The sequence below is a fragment of the Mytilus californianus genome, unplaced genomic scaffold (assembly GCF_021869535.1).
Source record: "Mytilus californianus isolate M0D057914Y unplaced genomic scaffold, xbMytCali1.0.p SCAF_4, whole genome shotgun sequence".
NCBI lineage: Eukaryota > Metazoa > Mollusca > Bivalvia > Mytilida > Mytilidae > Mytilus > Mytilus californianus.
In genome coordinates, this window is record NW_026262690.1 from 121,431,447 (window position 1) to 121,449,893 (window position 18,447).

General features: G+C 30.8%; 1 protein-coding gene across 7 annotated transcripts in view; it reads right to left on the bottom strand.

Moving 5' to 3' along the window:
- Nucleotides 1-2,917: 2,917 nt before the first annotated feature.
- Nucleotides 2,918-18,447, bottom strand: part of LOC127739263 (nephrocystin-1-like) — a 48,427-nt gene continuing 32,897 nt past the window's right edge. For 6 of the 7 annotated variants that reach the window (XM_052250914.1, XM_052250911.1, XM_052250913.1 and 3 more), the window contains 9 exons: nt 16,366-16,451; nt 15,744-15,820; nt 14,044-14,143; nt 13,713-13,825; nt 13,490-13,563; nt 12,487-12,531; nt 5,258-5,374; nt 4,527-4,685; nt 2,918-3,881 (listed from right to left, as the gene is read on the bottom strand). In XM_052250914.1, coding sequence (XP_052106874.1) covers nt 3,864-3,881; nt 4,527-4,685; nt 5,258-5,374; nt 12,487-12,531; nt 13,490-13,563; nt 13,713-13,825; nt 14,044-14,143; nt 15,744-15,820; nt 16,366-16,451 — 789 coding nt within the window. In that variant the 3' untranslated portion in view covers nt 2,918-3,863. Of the gene's footprint in view, nt 3,882-4,526; nt 4,686-5,257; nt 5,375-8,874; nt 10,337-12,486; nt 12,532-13,489; nt 13,564-13,712; nt 13,826-14,043; nt 14,144-15,743; nt 15,821-16,365; nt 16,452-18,447 lie in introns of those variants that run through there. The other variant, XM_052250915.1, reaches the window with a different exon arrangement.

Sequence of the window (18,447 nt, forward strand, 5' to 3'; positions counted from 1 at the left end):
AGTAAAACACTACAAGTAATTACTATACAAATCCTTGTTATAGGTCTTTTTTGTCTCTTAATTGTTCTGGATTTTCTAACACTCATGAAATCTATATATAACCTTTGACACCGTAGTATATTTTGGTGTATAGGATGTGTAGGATTTTGAACTTTCATGACATTTTCAACGTTTTTCTTTTATCTAATATTAGTATTCAAATATTTTCATTCATTTGCTTATATCATTAAAATCTAAATGTGAGAAAAGCTTGATAAAAGATTGATTAATCAACACAACGTATCTGGCTTGGGTGATTGTAATATGAATGAAAAGGCATTTCCTTTGAAAAACCAGAAGAACCAAAATCAAACTTGATCATAATACATTTTCATGTTCCTCTTTTGCCAGTTGCAGACTAGATTTCCAACATTCATTGTGCTTATCTCAATTATCAAAACCTTTCTATAGATTAACTGTTATTTTTCGTATATACATGAAATGTTTGGCACTGGAAGTTACGTAATCAACAAACATTCAATCTATGTGTTATGCTAACACATAATTTAATAAGATTTTGCACAATTTTTTTTCCAACCCATTGTTTATGTCTTGTTAAAATATGCATAAAATTGCAAATTTATATTTTTATTATCCAATCAATAATTTGTTTACACTAGAAACAAGAATATATATCCATAAGATGCAATACTTTGCTCACATCATAACATTTCAATGCTAATTGAACTTCTAAACCTGGGTCAAAACCCCAATTTAAAATGTATTTACAAATTAACTTTAAAGAATTTTATTTAAAGGTTATTCTATGCTACATTTACAATTAAATTAATGAGTGTACTTCCTGTCAACTTTATTCCATTTTTGATTATTTGTGTGTTAGGTGAAGTATAAATTTCTTTATTGGTTATTATAAAAATAGTGTTACAAGTCTATCATCTTTTTCAAGATTAAATTGTCTAATAATAACTGTATTCTGAGATCTCACAAAACAGGTTGGCGCCAGATAAAACGTTCAAACCCTCTGCATTTGTTTGCACCTGTCCTAAGTCAGGAACCTGATGTTCAGTGGTTGTCGTTTGTTGATGTGGTTCATAATTGTTTCTCGGTTCTCGTTTTTTATATAGATTAGACCGTTGGTTTTCCTGGTTGAATGGTTCTACACTAGTCATTTTTGGAGCCCTTTATAGCTTGCTGTTCGGTGTGAGCCAAGACTCCGCGTTAAAGGCCGATCTTTGACCTATAATGGTTTACTTTTACAAATTGTGACTTGGATGGAGAGTTGTCTCATTGGCACTCATACCACATCTTCTTATATCTATTAACCACGCCGCATTTTTGCGCCTGTCCCAAGTCAGGAGCCTCTTGCCTTTGTTAGTCTTGTATGTTTTTATAATTTTGGTTCATTTATTTGTTTCAGAGTTTAGTGTGACGTCCATTTTCGCTGAATTAGTACACATTTTTGTTTAGGGGCCATCTGAAGCCTGCCTCCTGGTGCCGGATTTTCTCCCCTGTTGAAGACCAATGGTGGCCTTGGGCTGTTTTCTGCTCTTAGGTCGGGTTGTTGTCTCTTTGACACATTTCCTGTTTCCATTCTCAATTTTATTTCACTCTTTCAATAAATAGTAAGAAAAGTAATGTAGTTTCACAGTCCATTTAACAAACAAGCTAAGTTAAGATCACTGGTCTTTGAACAAACTCTAAAAGAATTGCTGTAATCTATCTTCAAATATTCAACTTGAGTTGAAAGATACCGATGGCTTGTGGCATTTTCACCACAGATACTCAGGGAGCAAATCTGGATATCCCAATTTCTACCAGTAGATATTGGAATTCTGATTTGTACTGGATTCTAATAAGTATAAATCGAAATTCCAATTTCTACTTGTACTATTTGTACTATGCAGATTCTGGTTCCTACTGAATTCAGATTTGTACTGTTACTTATACATTGTACATCTCTGCCAAAGGTAGAAATTTCTCTTCACGTTGATTTTCACATTGAATCCTTGTGATTGTTTTACACTTAAACTTCATATTACTTTTAGATTTATATAAAAACAAGAAAATGGGGTATGATTGCCAACAAGACAAAATAATGACATAGAAGTTAACACTTTTAGTTCACTGTATGGCCTTAAACAAAAAAAAACCTATACTGCAATGTAAGCTATAAAAGACCCTGAAATGACAAATGTAAAACAATTCAAACCAGAAAATTAACAGCCTGATTCATATACAAAACAATAAACAAAAAACAAATATGATATACAGCAACAAAGGACAACCACTAATTTACAGGCTCTTGACTCAGGACAGGCACATACAAAATGTGGCAGTATTGAATATGTTTACGGGCTCCTGACTCAGGACAGGCACATACAAAATGTGGTAGTATTAAACATGTTTACTGGCTCCTAACCCTCCTTTTCATAGTTTTATTGGTGTTTAAAAGTGTGTGACTAAGGCATATTTTGTAAGTACATGTAGTGCAGTAAATTAAATAAAGCCTTACAAGTTAGATTATTTTTTGCATTTATTGATTTAAATATTCCTTCACATTGATGTCATGTTGAGCATGGGCAGTCATGGATAGTGCAATTTATTATTATTTTCATTCAAAATCTTACCTTGTCATTTTCTATATCATTGTTGAAATATATAAGAGACAATTGTCATATACATTTTTAATTACTGTATTAATTACTGAATTACTGTTTTTTGTTAAAGTTGAAAGTGAATATGTTTTTTTATGAATTAACTACATGTATGTATAGAACTTTACATTTGCTTCAAAGTGAATAAAATCAGATCTTTCACTTTGCTCAGTTGGATTTGTTTCTATACAGACTCATCCAATGGTTTCACTCATATAGGCATTTTTGTAGATCAGTAAATAACAATTCCACAAAATTACACATTTTCATTTCATAAATTTAATATCATATATACAAATTATATAAATACAACATATGAATAAACTATTAATTCTAAAAATATAAAGATGCCAAAGCCTGGACGGATTATAGGCTCAACACTAACTGTTTGATGAGGTGATCCAAAGGACCAATGTATAATGATATTAAGGACATACAATGTACAAACAACCTTACTTTTATAGTCCCCTGAAATTATGATGCAAAGTAAATTATGATATGCATATTCTAAACATACAAAGAAAAATTTATCTACATGACTTTCTTTTCAAGATATACTATGGACTAATGTGTACCTTGATGTTAAGTACATACAATATAGAACTGGCAGGGATAAGTAAAAATACCATTGTGCCAATGTGGGTATTATTGGGCAATGTCCTATTTTTCAAATTCTTAGTTTTGTGAAAAGATTCCGTTCTTAAACATTGGGACATTGTACAATAATTACAGTATTTATAGTTATCTCCCCTGAAACAAATATAGATTCCCTTTTAAAAATAGTTTGTTTATTAATGTAAATATGCCTGTAAACAAGATTCTCTCCATGTAAACAGGAATTGGTAAACACTTTTTGCATTATCAAACAAATATAAAACTACAAAAATAAATACAGAAATCTAGCACATAGTTAATTACAGAACTCAGGGCATGCTATACAATAATTTTTATCAACTAAAAATGCCCTTTGGGAAAACTTCATTCCTTGAGCCTATTAACTGACCCAAATTACACACATTGAGAAGAGGACTTCTGTTAGTGTCAAACACTCAGATCTTAACACCATTAATTGATAGACAACTATTATACTGTCTACACCCTGCTTGACAGAGTATCTAATATCAGACCCTGGCTCACTCTGCTGCCTAAAAAATAGTCCTTCTGACAAAAATATCACAGATGCTTTTTGTTGTAGTTCTTGTACAAACATTAACTTTGGATTGCAATCTGAAATCAGTATACAAAACTTAGATTTCTGACATAAAATTAGAAACTCACAATAACCCTACCCAATGGTTGTCTATCAGCACAGTTGTTAAAGTTTGTTCCCATTTCTTTCTGTAGAAGTGTTCACAGAACTGAGTATGTTTTTAATCAGTTTAATATGCTATAACTTTCTCATAACTCATGACTTTTTTAGTTTTAGTGCCTGTGCATTGAAATATACCCAAATTGTAACATGCAGTTGTTAATTTTTTCATTGTTTTGTACTGTTTTGTTGTTGTCTCTTTGAAATTAGTAATATAAAAAAGAGTGGCTGAATGAAGAATCTCATTTTGTATTTCAAAAAATGTACGTCCAATGTTTATGCTTACATTTATTCTTCATGTTGTTATTCTATATTCATTAAACAAATTAACCAATCACATTTAACTTTATTAGTAGTCAACAGTTTATTCTGACAAAATTGACCAATCACATTTAACTTTACCTACATTCAACAGATCATTCTGACAAAAATTTACCAATCACATTTAAGTTTACTTACAGTCATTGGATCATTCTGACAAAATTGACCAATAACATTTAACTTTACCTACATTCAACAGATCATTCTGACAAAAATTTACCAATCACATTTAAGTTACTTACAGTCATTGGATCATTCTGACAAAATTGACCAATCACATTAAATGCCACTTCCTTCATATCAAATGGTTGATATTCCACATCAGGTGATAACAGCATAGCCAATATGCTTTTTTTTTCTAACTTCTGTCTTTGATATTTGGCGATTTCTTCTTGTCTTTTCTGTTTTAAAGAATATAGATTTATTTTGTAGAAATATAATATATAACCCACACTGCCTGGTGAAACAATGAATTGTCATCAGAATAAATAAAATATTTACATACAGTTACTGTCTAACATTTTAATGAACATTGTATGAAGTATCAGTAGAAAATTTGCTGCCCATCAGTATGTAAATTTTACCATGACCATTTGCCATTTAAATTACCCCCCCCCCCTTCCCTCCCAAAAAAAAATCTAACAAAAAACAAAAACAAAAACTTTCCTTATCTACCAAAATGAGGAAATAGAATATATGCTGCACAGATAGACAGTATTGCTAATCTCTTTACAATCACTTTTTTTTTACATAATATGTACTGCTAGACAAAAGCATCATATGTAAAAAAAAAAAACATGGTATATACTGAACAGTATCAGTAAAACTTAGTAACATTGGACAAATATACCTTTTATATTAATGCACCATAGGAATTTTTCCTATAAGTATCATCTCTTGAAAATAAATGAGTTAATGAGTCAAAAAGCTACAGATGGAACAAAAATCTTTTGTCCTTTTTATAAATGTTTACCTGCTCAACAGTTAAATCTCCCGGTAACCATGGTGGTAATGAAGAAAGATGAAACAATGGATACACACTACTCTGGAAGACCAATGCGAACTCTGTCTTCATGTATTCTATGTCTCTCTAAAAAAGTAAAGGGAAGATTATACATAAAGCATGTGCTCATCCAGATATCAAGGGGAGGGAAATCTTTAATACATCCTCTCATGAATTTTCATTTATATTTTGATATTAATTATGCTCCTTGTTAGAGAAGCTGTCCTGATCTGTTGCAATGAGGAGCATTAAAAGAAAACAATGAATTATTTATAACCTTGTAATCAGCATCACAGTTGTCAAAATAAAATTTTATAAGTATATTGTTTGAAAATATTTTTCAATCATGTAAAAATTCACAAAAATAGACCAAAATACCCTTCTCTTGGCTGAATCCATGAGACACCCCCTCCCCCTTTTTTTAAAGTTTGTGGATCATCACCTGCCATACTTTATTTACTATGAATGCTATAAAAAAGAAGGAACCTTTAAAGGGAATAGCATCTATTCTTGTATATATGCATTCGAACATATCTATAGCATACCCAAAATATTACAAAAACATATTTACAAAAGAATAAATGAGTTCTCATGAATTACAAATTGTGATATTCTTGGCATAAAACATTGTCTTTAAAGCTTTTAATAACTTAAAGGCAACAACTGAAAGTAAGGTAATATATCATACTGGAGTGTAATATCCCCTCTAATTAGCTAATTTGATTGGTTACCTTGACAGGGAATATGAGGACATATATATATATATACCAAGTGAACCAAAACAGAGATCAGAATGGTAATACATGTTGATATCAAGAAGCACCCAGTATAATGTGGTTGTTATTTGAACTGAACCAGGGGTATGGGCTCATATTCCGTGTAAGTTCCCTATATCCCCTTCAATGGTGCAGGGGATATCAAACACTGACAGGTTTATATGAGCCTATATCCCCTGTGAAGATAATGAATAATATATGGTATATAATCAAAAAGGGAAAAATTGACAAGAAACAATTCTCTGCAGCACATCTTGTATACCTAAATGTTAATGTTTATAAAGGAAAAATATCATTTTTATATGTTGTATCAATATCTACAATATAACAAAATACGTCCAAGCTGCTATAAAGGTCATCCTTATCCACCTGTAGTAATACCAATGCATAATGAACCATTTTTCAAAGGTCACTTCTCTTATAATGTCAGTTTTTCTCTGGCCCTAGGGTGACCTTTATATACAGATTTGACTGTGTATAAAAAAATTCAAACAAATTCAGGTATACCATGTGTGATGGCAGGAAATGCTGAAACTAGTCTGTGGATCCAAACTTTTCGTGGGGTACTAATTTAAGTTGATATTCTGGGTGAAACATGAACTATGGATTTAACAATTCAACAAACATCAAAAATTTAGTATTCATGAAAATACATTTTTATTTACAACCCATGTAATTTGGTACCGATGAAAATAAACAAACCCTCAGTACTACGTTGTCAGTATGGGTCTTTGCATACTGCAGATTCTTTATTATGATTGGGGTACCCAATATTCCTGGATTTCATGGGTATATTAAGTTAACCACAAATTTAAATGTTCAACGAATTATAAATTTCCTATAGGCTTGTATACAGACTGTGGCAAAACCACAAAATCAAATATCAACAAAATCATATATCAACAAAAGTACAATGTTTCATCAATTCACAAAAATTGGTACCAAAAAAAAATAAGTAATTCCACAGTTTACATTATAGCATTGTATATAGAGAGAGATGGGGTAATGCACTCTAAAGTATAAAAAACTGTATTAAGAACCGCTCAAGACAGTATGTGATCAATAGAATGTGGAGCAATCATAAGATTCAGATTTTGAGGGAGACAATGTCATGTGATCAATAGAATGTGGATCAATCATAAGATTCAGTTTTTGAGGGAGACAATGTCATGTGATCAATAGAATGTGGATCAATCATAAGATTCAGTTTTTGAGGGAGACAATGTCATGTGATCAATAGAATGTGGATCAATCACAAGATTCAGTTTTTGAGGGAGACAATGTCATGTGATCAATAAAATGGGGATCAATCATAAGATTCAGTTTTTGAGGGAGACAATGTCATGTGATCAATAGAATGGGGATCAATCACAAGATTCAGTTTTTGAGGGAGACAATGTCATGTGATCAATAGAATGTGGATCAATCACAAGATTCAGTTTTTGAGGGAGACAATGTCATGTGATCAATAGAATGTGGATCAATCATAAGATTCAGTTTTTGAGGGAGACAATGTCATGTGATCAATAGAATGGGGATCAATCATAAGATTCAGTTTTTGAGGGAGACAATGTCATGCAATGTTGCTACAAGTTTTAGATATTTCAATGTTGGTGTAGTGTCACTAAAATGTGTTTAAGCATATAGAGATAAAAATTTACTGGCTAGTCAAATGTCATGCTCTTTCTTTTCATTTTCACACAATTGGGACAATACATAAAAACATTCACTTATGCAATGGAAGATATTGATATTGAAAGTCTAATTTTTGTTTCTGATTTTGGTACAGGCAATTTCAGTAGGAACAAGAATGTTTTACAGTATCCTACAATATACTTTTTTACTTCTTAGATATTTTGTAACGATTACATGTAGCTTAACTCTAATGACCCCTTAAAAAAGGGAAAAAGGTGCAAACCCATATTGTTTTTACAACCTTTTTCCTATCAAATGGGTGGAATCTACTTGTAAAACCAAATTGCTTTTCTTCCATTTATCCTTAATATGATTCCTACCACCAGAAACTAAGTACTACAAATTCAGAACATTTTGATAGCACTTGTATGCAGCATTTACTAATCTTCCATTTTTGTCCATTCTTCAAAAATAGCAATAATAAATTAAGGCAAACATTTCTGAATTTACAGTAATCTAGATAGTCTCATTCAAAAAGTTTTCTACCCATGATGTCGTTAGGTTTTCACTATGACTTCTGACACATCATTTGTGCATACCTTCTGCCTTAGATGATTTGAAAATGTTGTTGGAACGAACTTCATGTAACAAAAAACCGAGATATTAACACATAATCATCTTTCAAAAGGTAGGTTTTCCATCATGATTTAAAGGTAACAGAGGAATAAAATGGCTTGCGATTACTTTTAACCAAGGACAGGCTACCAGTCTAAATACAAAAAGTAATGAGAGGATTGATTTTAATTGTAGGGAGAGTGTCCCTTTTACTTTTTTTTTTTAAATATCAGTAATAGACTATTTTCATATTACCAACTTTTGACTGCGGAGTTTATATTTTTTCGACAGGCTACCTTCTCTTTGGTAGGATATCCTGGTACCTGGTCAAGCAAGAGCAATGTGAAGAAGTAAAAACAAGCTTTCAATCAGTAAAATTTTGGGGGAAATTAACTATTTTATGTTTTCTATACGTGACTAATCGGAAAACAGTAAACTTTTCCCCCAAATTGCACAGATTATATGTTTGATTTTACTTCTTTTGGTTGCTCTTACTTGACTGAGAACCAGGATGTCCAACCACACTTAAGGTAACCTGTTGAAAAATTACATAATCAGGAGTCATAAGTATGTTATATGAAAAAAGTCTATTGAATTATGAATAATATGTTTCTGAGAAACAACCTTAACCAGCATTACAGATGAACAGACAAACAAGGTTGTAACTATTTCGATGACAGGACATTTTTATCAAATTGCGAAGTCCATTTCCAACTGCCAAATTCTCCTATTCAAACACATCAACACTTTATGGTGTAATAATCAAAGAATTGTGCCAAGAGCAGATAACTCCCTTGCAAACACTATCCTCTAAAACCAGCAAAAAACAGTATACACATACTTATATGTTGAATATAAATAAAAAATCACGATGTTTCTGCATGTTGCACTCAGAACTTTTGTATTTGGTTAAAACTTTATGTACCAAATGATCCAATACAGATCTTGTGTCCAGGCATCACTAACAATACAATGCTCTGTTCTACTTTCCCTTTGGAATACCTTTTTCGGATACTTAGGTTTTGTCATATTGATACATACCTTCAAAAACATGGAGGTAGAAATTTCATTGGTGGATGTAATAATTATCAGAACAGAAAGTAGAACACAGCATTGTCAGATCCTTATCAGTGAAGGGGGACGCAGGGTCTGTATTACAATCACGTTGGTAATGATCAACCCAACATCCATGATAGTATGGGTATAAAGTGGGATGGATATGAATGCAATATGAATGCAATATGAACGCTCAATTTGTGTAGAATGAAGACACATTAAACCACTTAAATTAATGTTTTCAATCTGGGTCAAACATGAAAAGTATTTTGTACACTGTTTGTAATCTATATACCTCACTAATAACATTAACATCTAAATCAAACAGTATTTTTTGACAACTCTGAAAAAAGAAACTGATGATTGTATACATTTTGCTTTTCATGGCCTTCTTTAAAACTAACTAGCATATAAACAAATGTAAACAAATTGTAAAGGAAAATCAAAACAAAATTAATTGCACAATTTTCATAACGCTTTTTTTAAAAACAATGAACACTGCAAAAAAACACTTTTCAAGTAAGACATGTAAACTAGATGTGAAAACTTGGAACAATAATTTGGAGATACCTGTAATGTATTTCAATAATTTGCTGGTATCATTATAGATTTTGTATATAAATTGAAGACTGAGATTAATGAAGCCAGTATACTGTTATTTACATCTATAAAATCAAAGATTGGAACAGGTATAAGCAAATATAAAAATATCGCAGTTTGAAAAAATGGAAAAAATAACTATTTCTCATCATTGAAAATGAAGTCAAACAGGTGCAGAATCAATGGAATTAACCATAGATAAGCAATTTGTTGATATTGTCCAATAAAAATTGATGTGACAAATTTACTTAGAAAATTTGTTGATATTGTCCAATAAAAATTGATGTAGCAAAATATTGCATTAGAATGTGTAAATAATAACATAACAATGTGATATTACCATGCATTCACACAAGCTACTTACAAGCTGTACATGCAAAAATAAAAAAATATATATTACATTATTACAAAAGCAAGGGGACATAACCCCTTACTTATACTGTTAAAAGTATCATCAATATTTACTTACTGTAGATCATTATTATTCGAAGGATAGAAATTTTCGTGGATTTCATGGTTATAGATAAACTTCAAATGCAAATGTTCAAAGAAGATCACATTTTCTTTATACTTGTATGCAGACTTAATATCAATTATCCACGATAATATAATTGTTCCTCAATCCACAAAAATTGGTATCCAGGAAAACGAATTAATCCACAGCAAACAAACAAAATAAAAAGTAAACATAACAATATCAAGGAGGCAAGTCCCATAACTCTATATTTCTATCGGCAAAATTAAAAGTATATATAATACTATCAAGGAGGGATTATCTCTACTTATTAATACAGAATACATATTGTGAAATATTGATTTTGAAATAACAAAAAAATATTAAAGCAAACCATGCAAGTAATTTAAATCTGTAATAATATGACATGTATCAAATGAATCATGCAATATGAATTTAAGGGCACAATATACCTTTGTATGAGGTTGATACGAGGTTATATAGACCCAAGAGAAGCATATTGACTGAGGACGATATAACACCGTATTGACCTCAACCAAAGTCTACAATTGTTATATTATAATCAACAAATATTGCATGAACAATCGGGGATTTCTAGAATGTATTTTTAGTAACATGCTTTATGCCATGTGCAATATGCTGTTTTTGACCTACGAAAAGCTAAACACAGCAGTATTGGCGTGTAAACTGAGTAAATACAAATGTACATGTGATCAAGTTTTAACGAATCACAAATCCTTAAAAATATTCAATTAATAATATTAATTAATACAATAAAAAACAAGTAGAACTTTGAGCTATTGCACACTCATGATACCCTGACTTTAAGTATTCAGTAAACCAGAGGTTGAATAGAAATGGATATAAAAATGTACCACATGGTATAGCATGCTCGCATGAAGCCAGATAACAAATTTCAGGAAGCTCTTATTTGTATTTCTCTACAAAAATGCTACAAAATTTCATAAATGGCCATTATGTGTAGGAATATATATTATAAGCATTCAGTAAACAGGACTTTGAAAGCTTTCCACAGTAAAGAATGTTCACATGAAGACTGATAACAAATTTCAGGAAGATTTAATTTGTATTTCTCTACAAAAATTTCATAAATGGTTATTATGTGTAGGAATATATATTTTAAGTATTCAGTAAACATGAATTTGAAAAGCTTCACACAGTAAAGCATATTCACATGAAGCCTAATTTCAAATTTGGGAAGCTTTAATTTGTAGTTCCCTAGAAAACGAGATGAAAATTATATACACTGCCATTATGTAGAGTGATATATCTTAACATTCCGTAAACAGGAAGTTGATTGCCGCTGATTCTGAAAACACATCACACAGTGAAGCATGCTTAAATGAAGACTGATACCGAATTTCAGGTACTCTTATTTGTAGTTTCTAAGAAAAATGGGATGGACAGACAGAGAGAGAGAAAAAATAGTAAAACTAATAGTTAATTGACATTTAATAGCACTATCATCACTTTTAAAGGAGCAAAACTACCAAAGTTTAATACGGATATACTTCTCCGCAAAATGTTTCAGCTTTATTGGGAACCCCAAAACTCCAAAATTGCACATCAAATATCCCTAAAATATCTCACATTCCTATTATTTAAAGAAAAAATATCATTAAAAGCCTAAAGTAGGGTCATGTATTATACAAAGTATCTTACCCCATCCCTCTAGCCTATATTCATTTGATAAACTTACTAACAAATATACTGAGTAAAAAAAGTTAAACAACATATATTCTTAAAAAAACTTTAAATAAAAAATTACCAAAATTGTTGAAATAAATTTAATAAATAATCTAGTTTGTATTAAGTAAAAATTGAAACCTTATAGTTTTATTTTCTTTGTTACAATAATGGATTTATTGTAACTTATAGAAGTATACTTGATTTTTGAATAATGAAATTATAATTATTTGTTGTTATTTTTACTCAGTATACATATCTAAGGAATACATCCATTTAAATTTTACTGCAGATACTAAACTAAAATAGTGCACTAAATCTATTGTTTCTTTTACCTTTTCTGGTGCCCTAATGATCTTTGTTCTCTCAATCCATGCTTCCTGTAAACAGAATCATAATAAATGTTGACATTTCCTACAGCATATATATAATGTTAATTTTGAATTTTTTGCCATGTTTTCATTACAGGGAAAGTTGTGATGGGATAATTATTGCAACAATAAAAACTCCAATTTTGAATTTTTATAGCATTAATTGTATGCAGCATTTCATGAAATTTTAATGATTAATCTAGCATTTTTGTCAATTGTACAACAGTCAAAATAATAGTTGCATGATACATTTTCTGTTTTCACCGTAATTTTTCAGTAGGATGTGTACAAAGAACAATACAGTTAAGTTCCTTTGTTTTTAAACCATAGAAATTGTTCAAATGAGCCAATTAAGTGCCAATCTGCCTAAGAATCATGTTTTGAATTTTTTCTAAATTGCCCGGTTCTTACAAAGACTGGCACTTAAACCATGAACCAAGTCAGGACTGAACAACATGTTAAAATACTTTGAAATACATTTGCAGAAACATTATGACAAAATTCTTAATGCTATTTAATTTTTGTTATACTAGTGAAGAAATGAAGAACATACGATTTTTAAACTTCAGAATAATTTTTTATGTAGACTAGTGTACCGACTGGTCTGCTTTCCAGCAATGCAAGGTCACATGCCAAAAGGGAAATAACTCATGCAGTCATCACAATAAACCATGAACAATCAATTACTTCAAAACCTAAATAACACTTTTCTTATATGTAATGTAGACTGTTGGCCATGTAAACACTAGCTCATAACTAATTAAATTTTTAATATAGTCATTTTTTTGTTCAGCTGTCCACTTCTTCATAATTTTGGAGTATAATGTATCTTTTTAGGTCTCTTTTATTTTTGATTTTTTTCTGGTCTCAATATCAAATGTTTTCTCATTATAAATATATTACAGTTGGACACATTTTAACAAATTTCATCTCAATGTCATATGTAAACTTAAGTGTGTAAACTCACTCTAAATATCTTCATTAAATCCATCTGATCTGCTGCTGCAGGGAATGTAGCAAGGAACGGACTGTGTATCAACTCTACAAAACAATAAAACAGACTCTTAAGCTTGAGTTCATTTATAAACACTTTTCAGAATACTTTTCACTCACGACTGTTTATGTTGTTAAGGAGAAAATATGATTCTACTTTAAACATGTATCGTAGGTGGGGCATAAAAACAACTAACCTGTAGATTCCAAGTCCACTCTATCTTTCAGTAATGTGTCTGCTAAGATCTGACGATAGTATGAATACATGTTAATCAAAGCTGAGTTTCCTATCAGAACATCTGGCAGTAAACTGTAAAAAATAAAAAAAAATCTGACTATTGTGGAAGCAATGGTGTAATCTTGTAATTTTTTTACTACAAACACTTGCTAAAAAAAAAAAGGCAAAATACAATTTTTGATTTAATGAACAGACAAAAAGCTGAAAAAATTACTACTCAAGAAATCACTAATGTATGGAAGAAAAAAATACTGCTCAATATTCTATCTCTTTATCATGAAGAAACTTACTCTAACTGTTCTTTCAGTTCCCTTTTAGGAACATGCACCTTGATATTCAGTCTTGGTTGTTTATTACCAGAAATAAGCGACATGAAGGCATTAGATGTAGCTGAAAAATAATATATATACATAGGTACATATAAAAATCTGTTTCAATTCATCTCTGAAACATTTAGTGCAAGTACCAATAACTATCACAATGCATTTGTGTATAAATACTATAAGATATTATAAGAGGGTCTGGATAGGGTTTATAGAATAGAGAATAATGGGCCATATCTACAGAAAAATGGACCAAAAAATAGAGAAAAGAGAAAAATAGGGGAAAAAAAGACGAGAAAAAGAGGGCATAAAAAATAAATAGAGAATAATGGACAAAATATAAAAATAAAAGAGAAAAATGACATGAAAAATTAAAGAATACAGAAATGAAGGACCCTCATCCAGACCCTCTTATAACTTGAACATAAATATAAAATTATCTGAACCATTATATATATTTTATTGAATACTGATCTGGAATAATAAAAAATAAGGTGCTTGTATAATTATACAAGGATGACATACTAAATTTGGTCCAAATTATGAGCAGATAAGGAAAAAGTAAAATAACAGAACTCCAAGGAAAATTCAAAACGGAAAGTCCTTTATCCAATGGAAAAATCAAAAGCTCAAACACACCAAACGAATGAAAAAAGCAACGGTAATATTCCTGACTTGGTACAGACATTTTTGTATGTAGAAAATGAAGATAACTTTATCAGCTTAAAATTGTTTTTCACTGAATTACATGCATACAAATGTAAACAATCATATCAACAAAAACTGATAGGTTCATTATTTATAAATGACAAACATTAAGACAGATAACACCACAAACAGTGACAGCAGTGATGCAAATACTTGTTTTTTATTTTCTTTTTTCATTTTACACACAATGCTGTTTATCCTAACACAAGATATCAATGAGTATCCTGTGAACATTAATGAATCAACTGTATGTAGATCTTTAAATTTGCTTTAGAAATACACATAACTGTTGAACTTATTTTCTAGACAATGGGACAAAATTATAAATATTTGAACAATGTGATTAATGTACTACACATATAGAGTTACACACTTGCAACACATCTACACACTTGCAACACATGTGCATTTACACTCTACTTACATGCTGCAAAAATAAATAAATAAACAATTACTGAAAATTCAGAATTTTATTTTTTTAACCTTTCCTGTGTTGTTCTATGCTAAAACCTTTTTAAAGAGATTCTCCAATCAGGCAACTTGTATTGCAGTTATATCAAAAATTTACTCAAGCCCAAAATCTTAAAGCTGATACCAATAATTTTACTGTAGCATAAAATAACTATATAATTTTCTATTTATAGAAATCATTTGTTTTTAGAAATAAATTGGGAGGAAAATACTTTGAATATACTTTGAGATCATGTTCAAAAGAAAGATAACTCTTATAAAACCATTCAATAGGCAATAACTTTTAAAAACAAGAAATTAAGGATATTTGTAGTAAATATCATATTCCAAGCAAGTTATGAATATAATAATAATAAGATGTGGTATGATTGCCAATGAGACAATTATCCACCGGAGACAAAAAGACATAGATTAGTTTGCCATGCCAAATAATAGTATGGTGAAAAATGCACAAATCAAAAAACTTCAAAATATACTGTGTTACTTACTTCTACGACTAATGGCAGGATCAACTTCTACATTCTTCTCATATGGTGTTCCTCCATTTACATAAAGATCAAAAGTCCTGTAACAGATGTTTAATAGCTGTGATGCACATGGCTTTGTCATTTAGGTAAGGAATGAGAATAATACTTTTCATAAAGGGCATAGCAAAAATAGTAAAGTAATAAATCGGGGAACTTCTTCAAAAATAAATTGTTGGACTGTTCCTGTGGAATTTGCGACAAGAATAAACACAAAATGATACCCTCCACTTTCCTATCCCCTCTCTGCACTGAAAATGCCTCCCTTTTATTATCCCCCCTCTGCTCTGAAAATATCCTGCCCTTTTTTCTCCCCTCTATGCTCTAAAAATACCCTCCCCTTTCCTATCCTTCTCTGATCTGAAATTATCCTCCCCTTTCCTATCCCCTCTCTGCTCTAAAAATACCCTCCACTTTTCTATCCTATCTTGCTCTGAACAATACCTTTGACGTTCCCCCGTCTTTCCTGTCCCCTTTCTTTCTATGCTTTTATTATTCAACAATTATCCCTGACTTACTTGTTCATTATAGGACCACCGTTGGGTTCATACAGATCCCATTTTCCAACAATTATCCCCAGACTTACTTGTTCATTATCAGACCACCGGTGGTGGGTTCATACAGATCGAGCAAAACCCACCCACAACTACACTCTCCAGGCTCTTCAGTGCTCTGAAAAATAGGCAAAAATTAGGGTTTTCAGAATGTTATAGATAATTACTAGGTGTAACCAAGATAAAAAAAAACCCTTTTATTTCATATATAGCTATATATAATGATAAATTGCCTAACAATGTAATTTTAACACACTATTTAGCATGTAATTGTAAATATTAAAGTGTTAAAAATATTTACAATACGATAAAAATTAAACGCAATATTTTGCTAGACAAACTAGCTTCATCAAGCGTGCATCTCTCCAGGTGTCTATCGCTATATACAATGATATATATATATTGTAAACTTAACAATTTCTCCTTCAGCTCAAAATATCTACAATAAAACCAAACATTTGTAAATCCATTTTCTTCCAAGTAGTCAATTACATCAGAATGTAACATGAGCTGTTTAAAAAATCTTGATAATGTGGATTAATTTATTTATTTGTGTACCAATTATCATGGGTTGACAAATTCTACACAAAAGCCTATATGTATTTTATGAAACATTAAAATTCTGATTAAACCTAAACCCACAAAATCCACAAAAATTAGAACGACACAAATAATTAAGAATCCATTGTACATATTAATATAGTGTGGATTCATCATTACTCGTGGGTTACCAATTTTCGTGGATTCCGTGAGTAAAGGTAAACCACAAATCTAAATGTTAAACGAAGTACACATTTTCTATAGGCTTGTATGCAGACTTTGGCAAAACCAGGAAATCAAATATCCATAAAAGTACAATGTTTCCTCAATCCACAAAAATGGTTGACCCATGAAAATAAATGAATCCACAGTAGTCAATATAAAAAAAGTTCTGGTAAATCTTAAATAATTAACCTGAATCATGTCATATGACCCTAGCAAGGTCAACAATTTCAACAATTATCTTCTTTTTTTCAAAAATGGCTACCTTGACAATCTATGGAGAGAAGCTTGTAAAACTATTGATCAATAGATGATTGATTGTTGCTGGCTTACGGATGTTTGCTCCTCTTGTTTTTGAATTTTAGCCAGATTTTCGAAATCCTCTGGTTTTATCCATGTATTGCTATTAAAAAAATTTTGCCCACTAACCCCTACTTTTCTTTTCATAATTTTATTACATATAGTTTTAACAGCCATTTTTGAAAATCTTATAAAATCCTTGTTATTTTTTCATAGTTTTAGAAACAAAAAAGCGGCCAATGTTAAAAGAAGGGAAAATCTAGAGAGAATCATTTCCCGCCTTTTAAATGGCTTATATCTCGAAAACAAGCATGCAAACCCTTCATTTTTTTCTGCTTTTTTAGTTCCTTTATTTATATTCTATCATTTTAGAACAGCCTTTTAAGGGAGCTACCATTTGATTTTTATGGGGGGGGCTAGGATGAAATTTGAAAAAAAAGGCAGGACAGGAGTTTTGAGTAAAAAAAAAGGCAGGATGAGCAACTTGGCAAAAAAAAAAAGGCAGGATGTCAATTTATGTCAAAAAAAGTCAGGATAAACTAATAAAAAAAAAGGCAGGACCGAATAGAGTGAAAAATAAAAAGGCAGGACAGAGATTACAACTAAAAAAAAAATGCAGGACAAAATTTTTCATCCTAGCCCCCCCATAAAAATCAAATTGTAGCTCCCTAAAAAGCTTCTTATTTTGAAACTGAGTAGCGAACATCCTTAACATAAGATGAGTGGCTAACACTTTCAATCAAGGTCTAAACACAATCTTATTTAAATACAGATCCTGTGTCCCCACCTGGCTTACAAGGATCTGGCATCTTCTACTTTCTGTTCTAAAAACTATTAGGTCAACCAATGAAATTTTTCCCTCAAACTTTTAAAGGTTTATATTATAACAAGTATCCTCAAGTGTTAATAGCAGGAAGTAAAACAAAGCATTTAGCAAAGAAGAGGACACAGGATATGTATTTTAATCAGATCAGTTATAAACAATGTTTATCTTCACCTTAATATCGTAACCAATACATTACTAAACTGCAAAATAATTTAATAAGCAACTA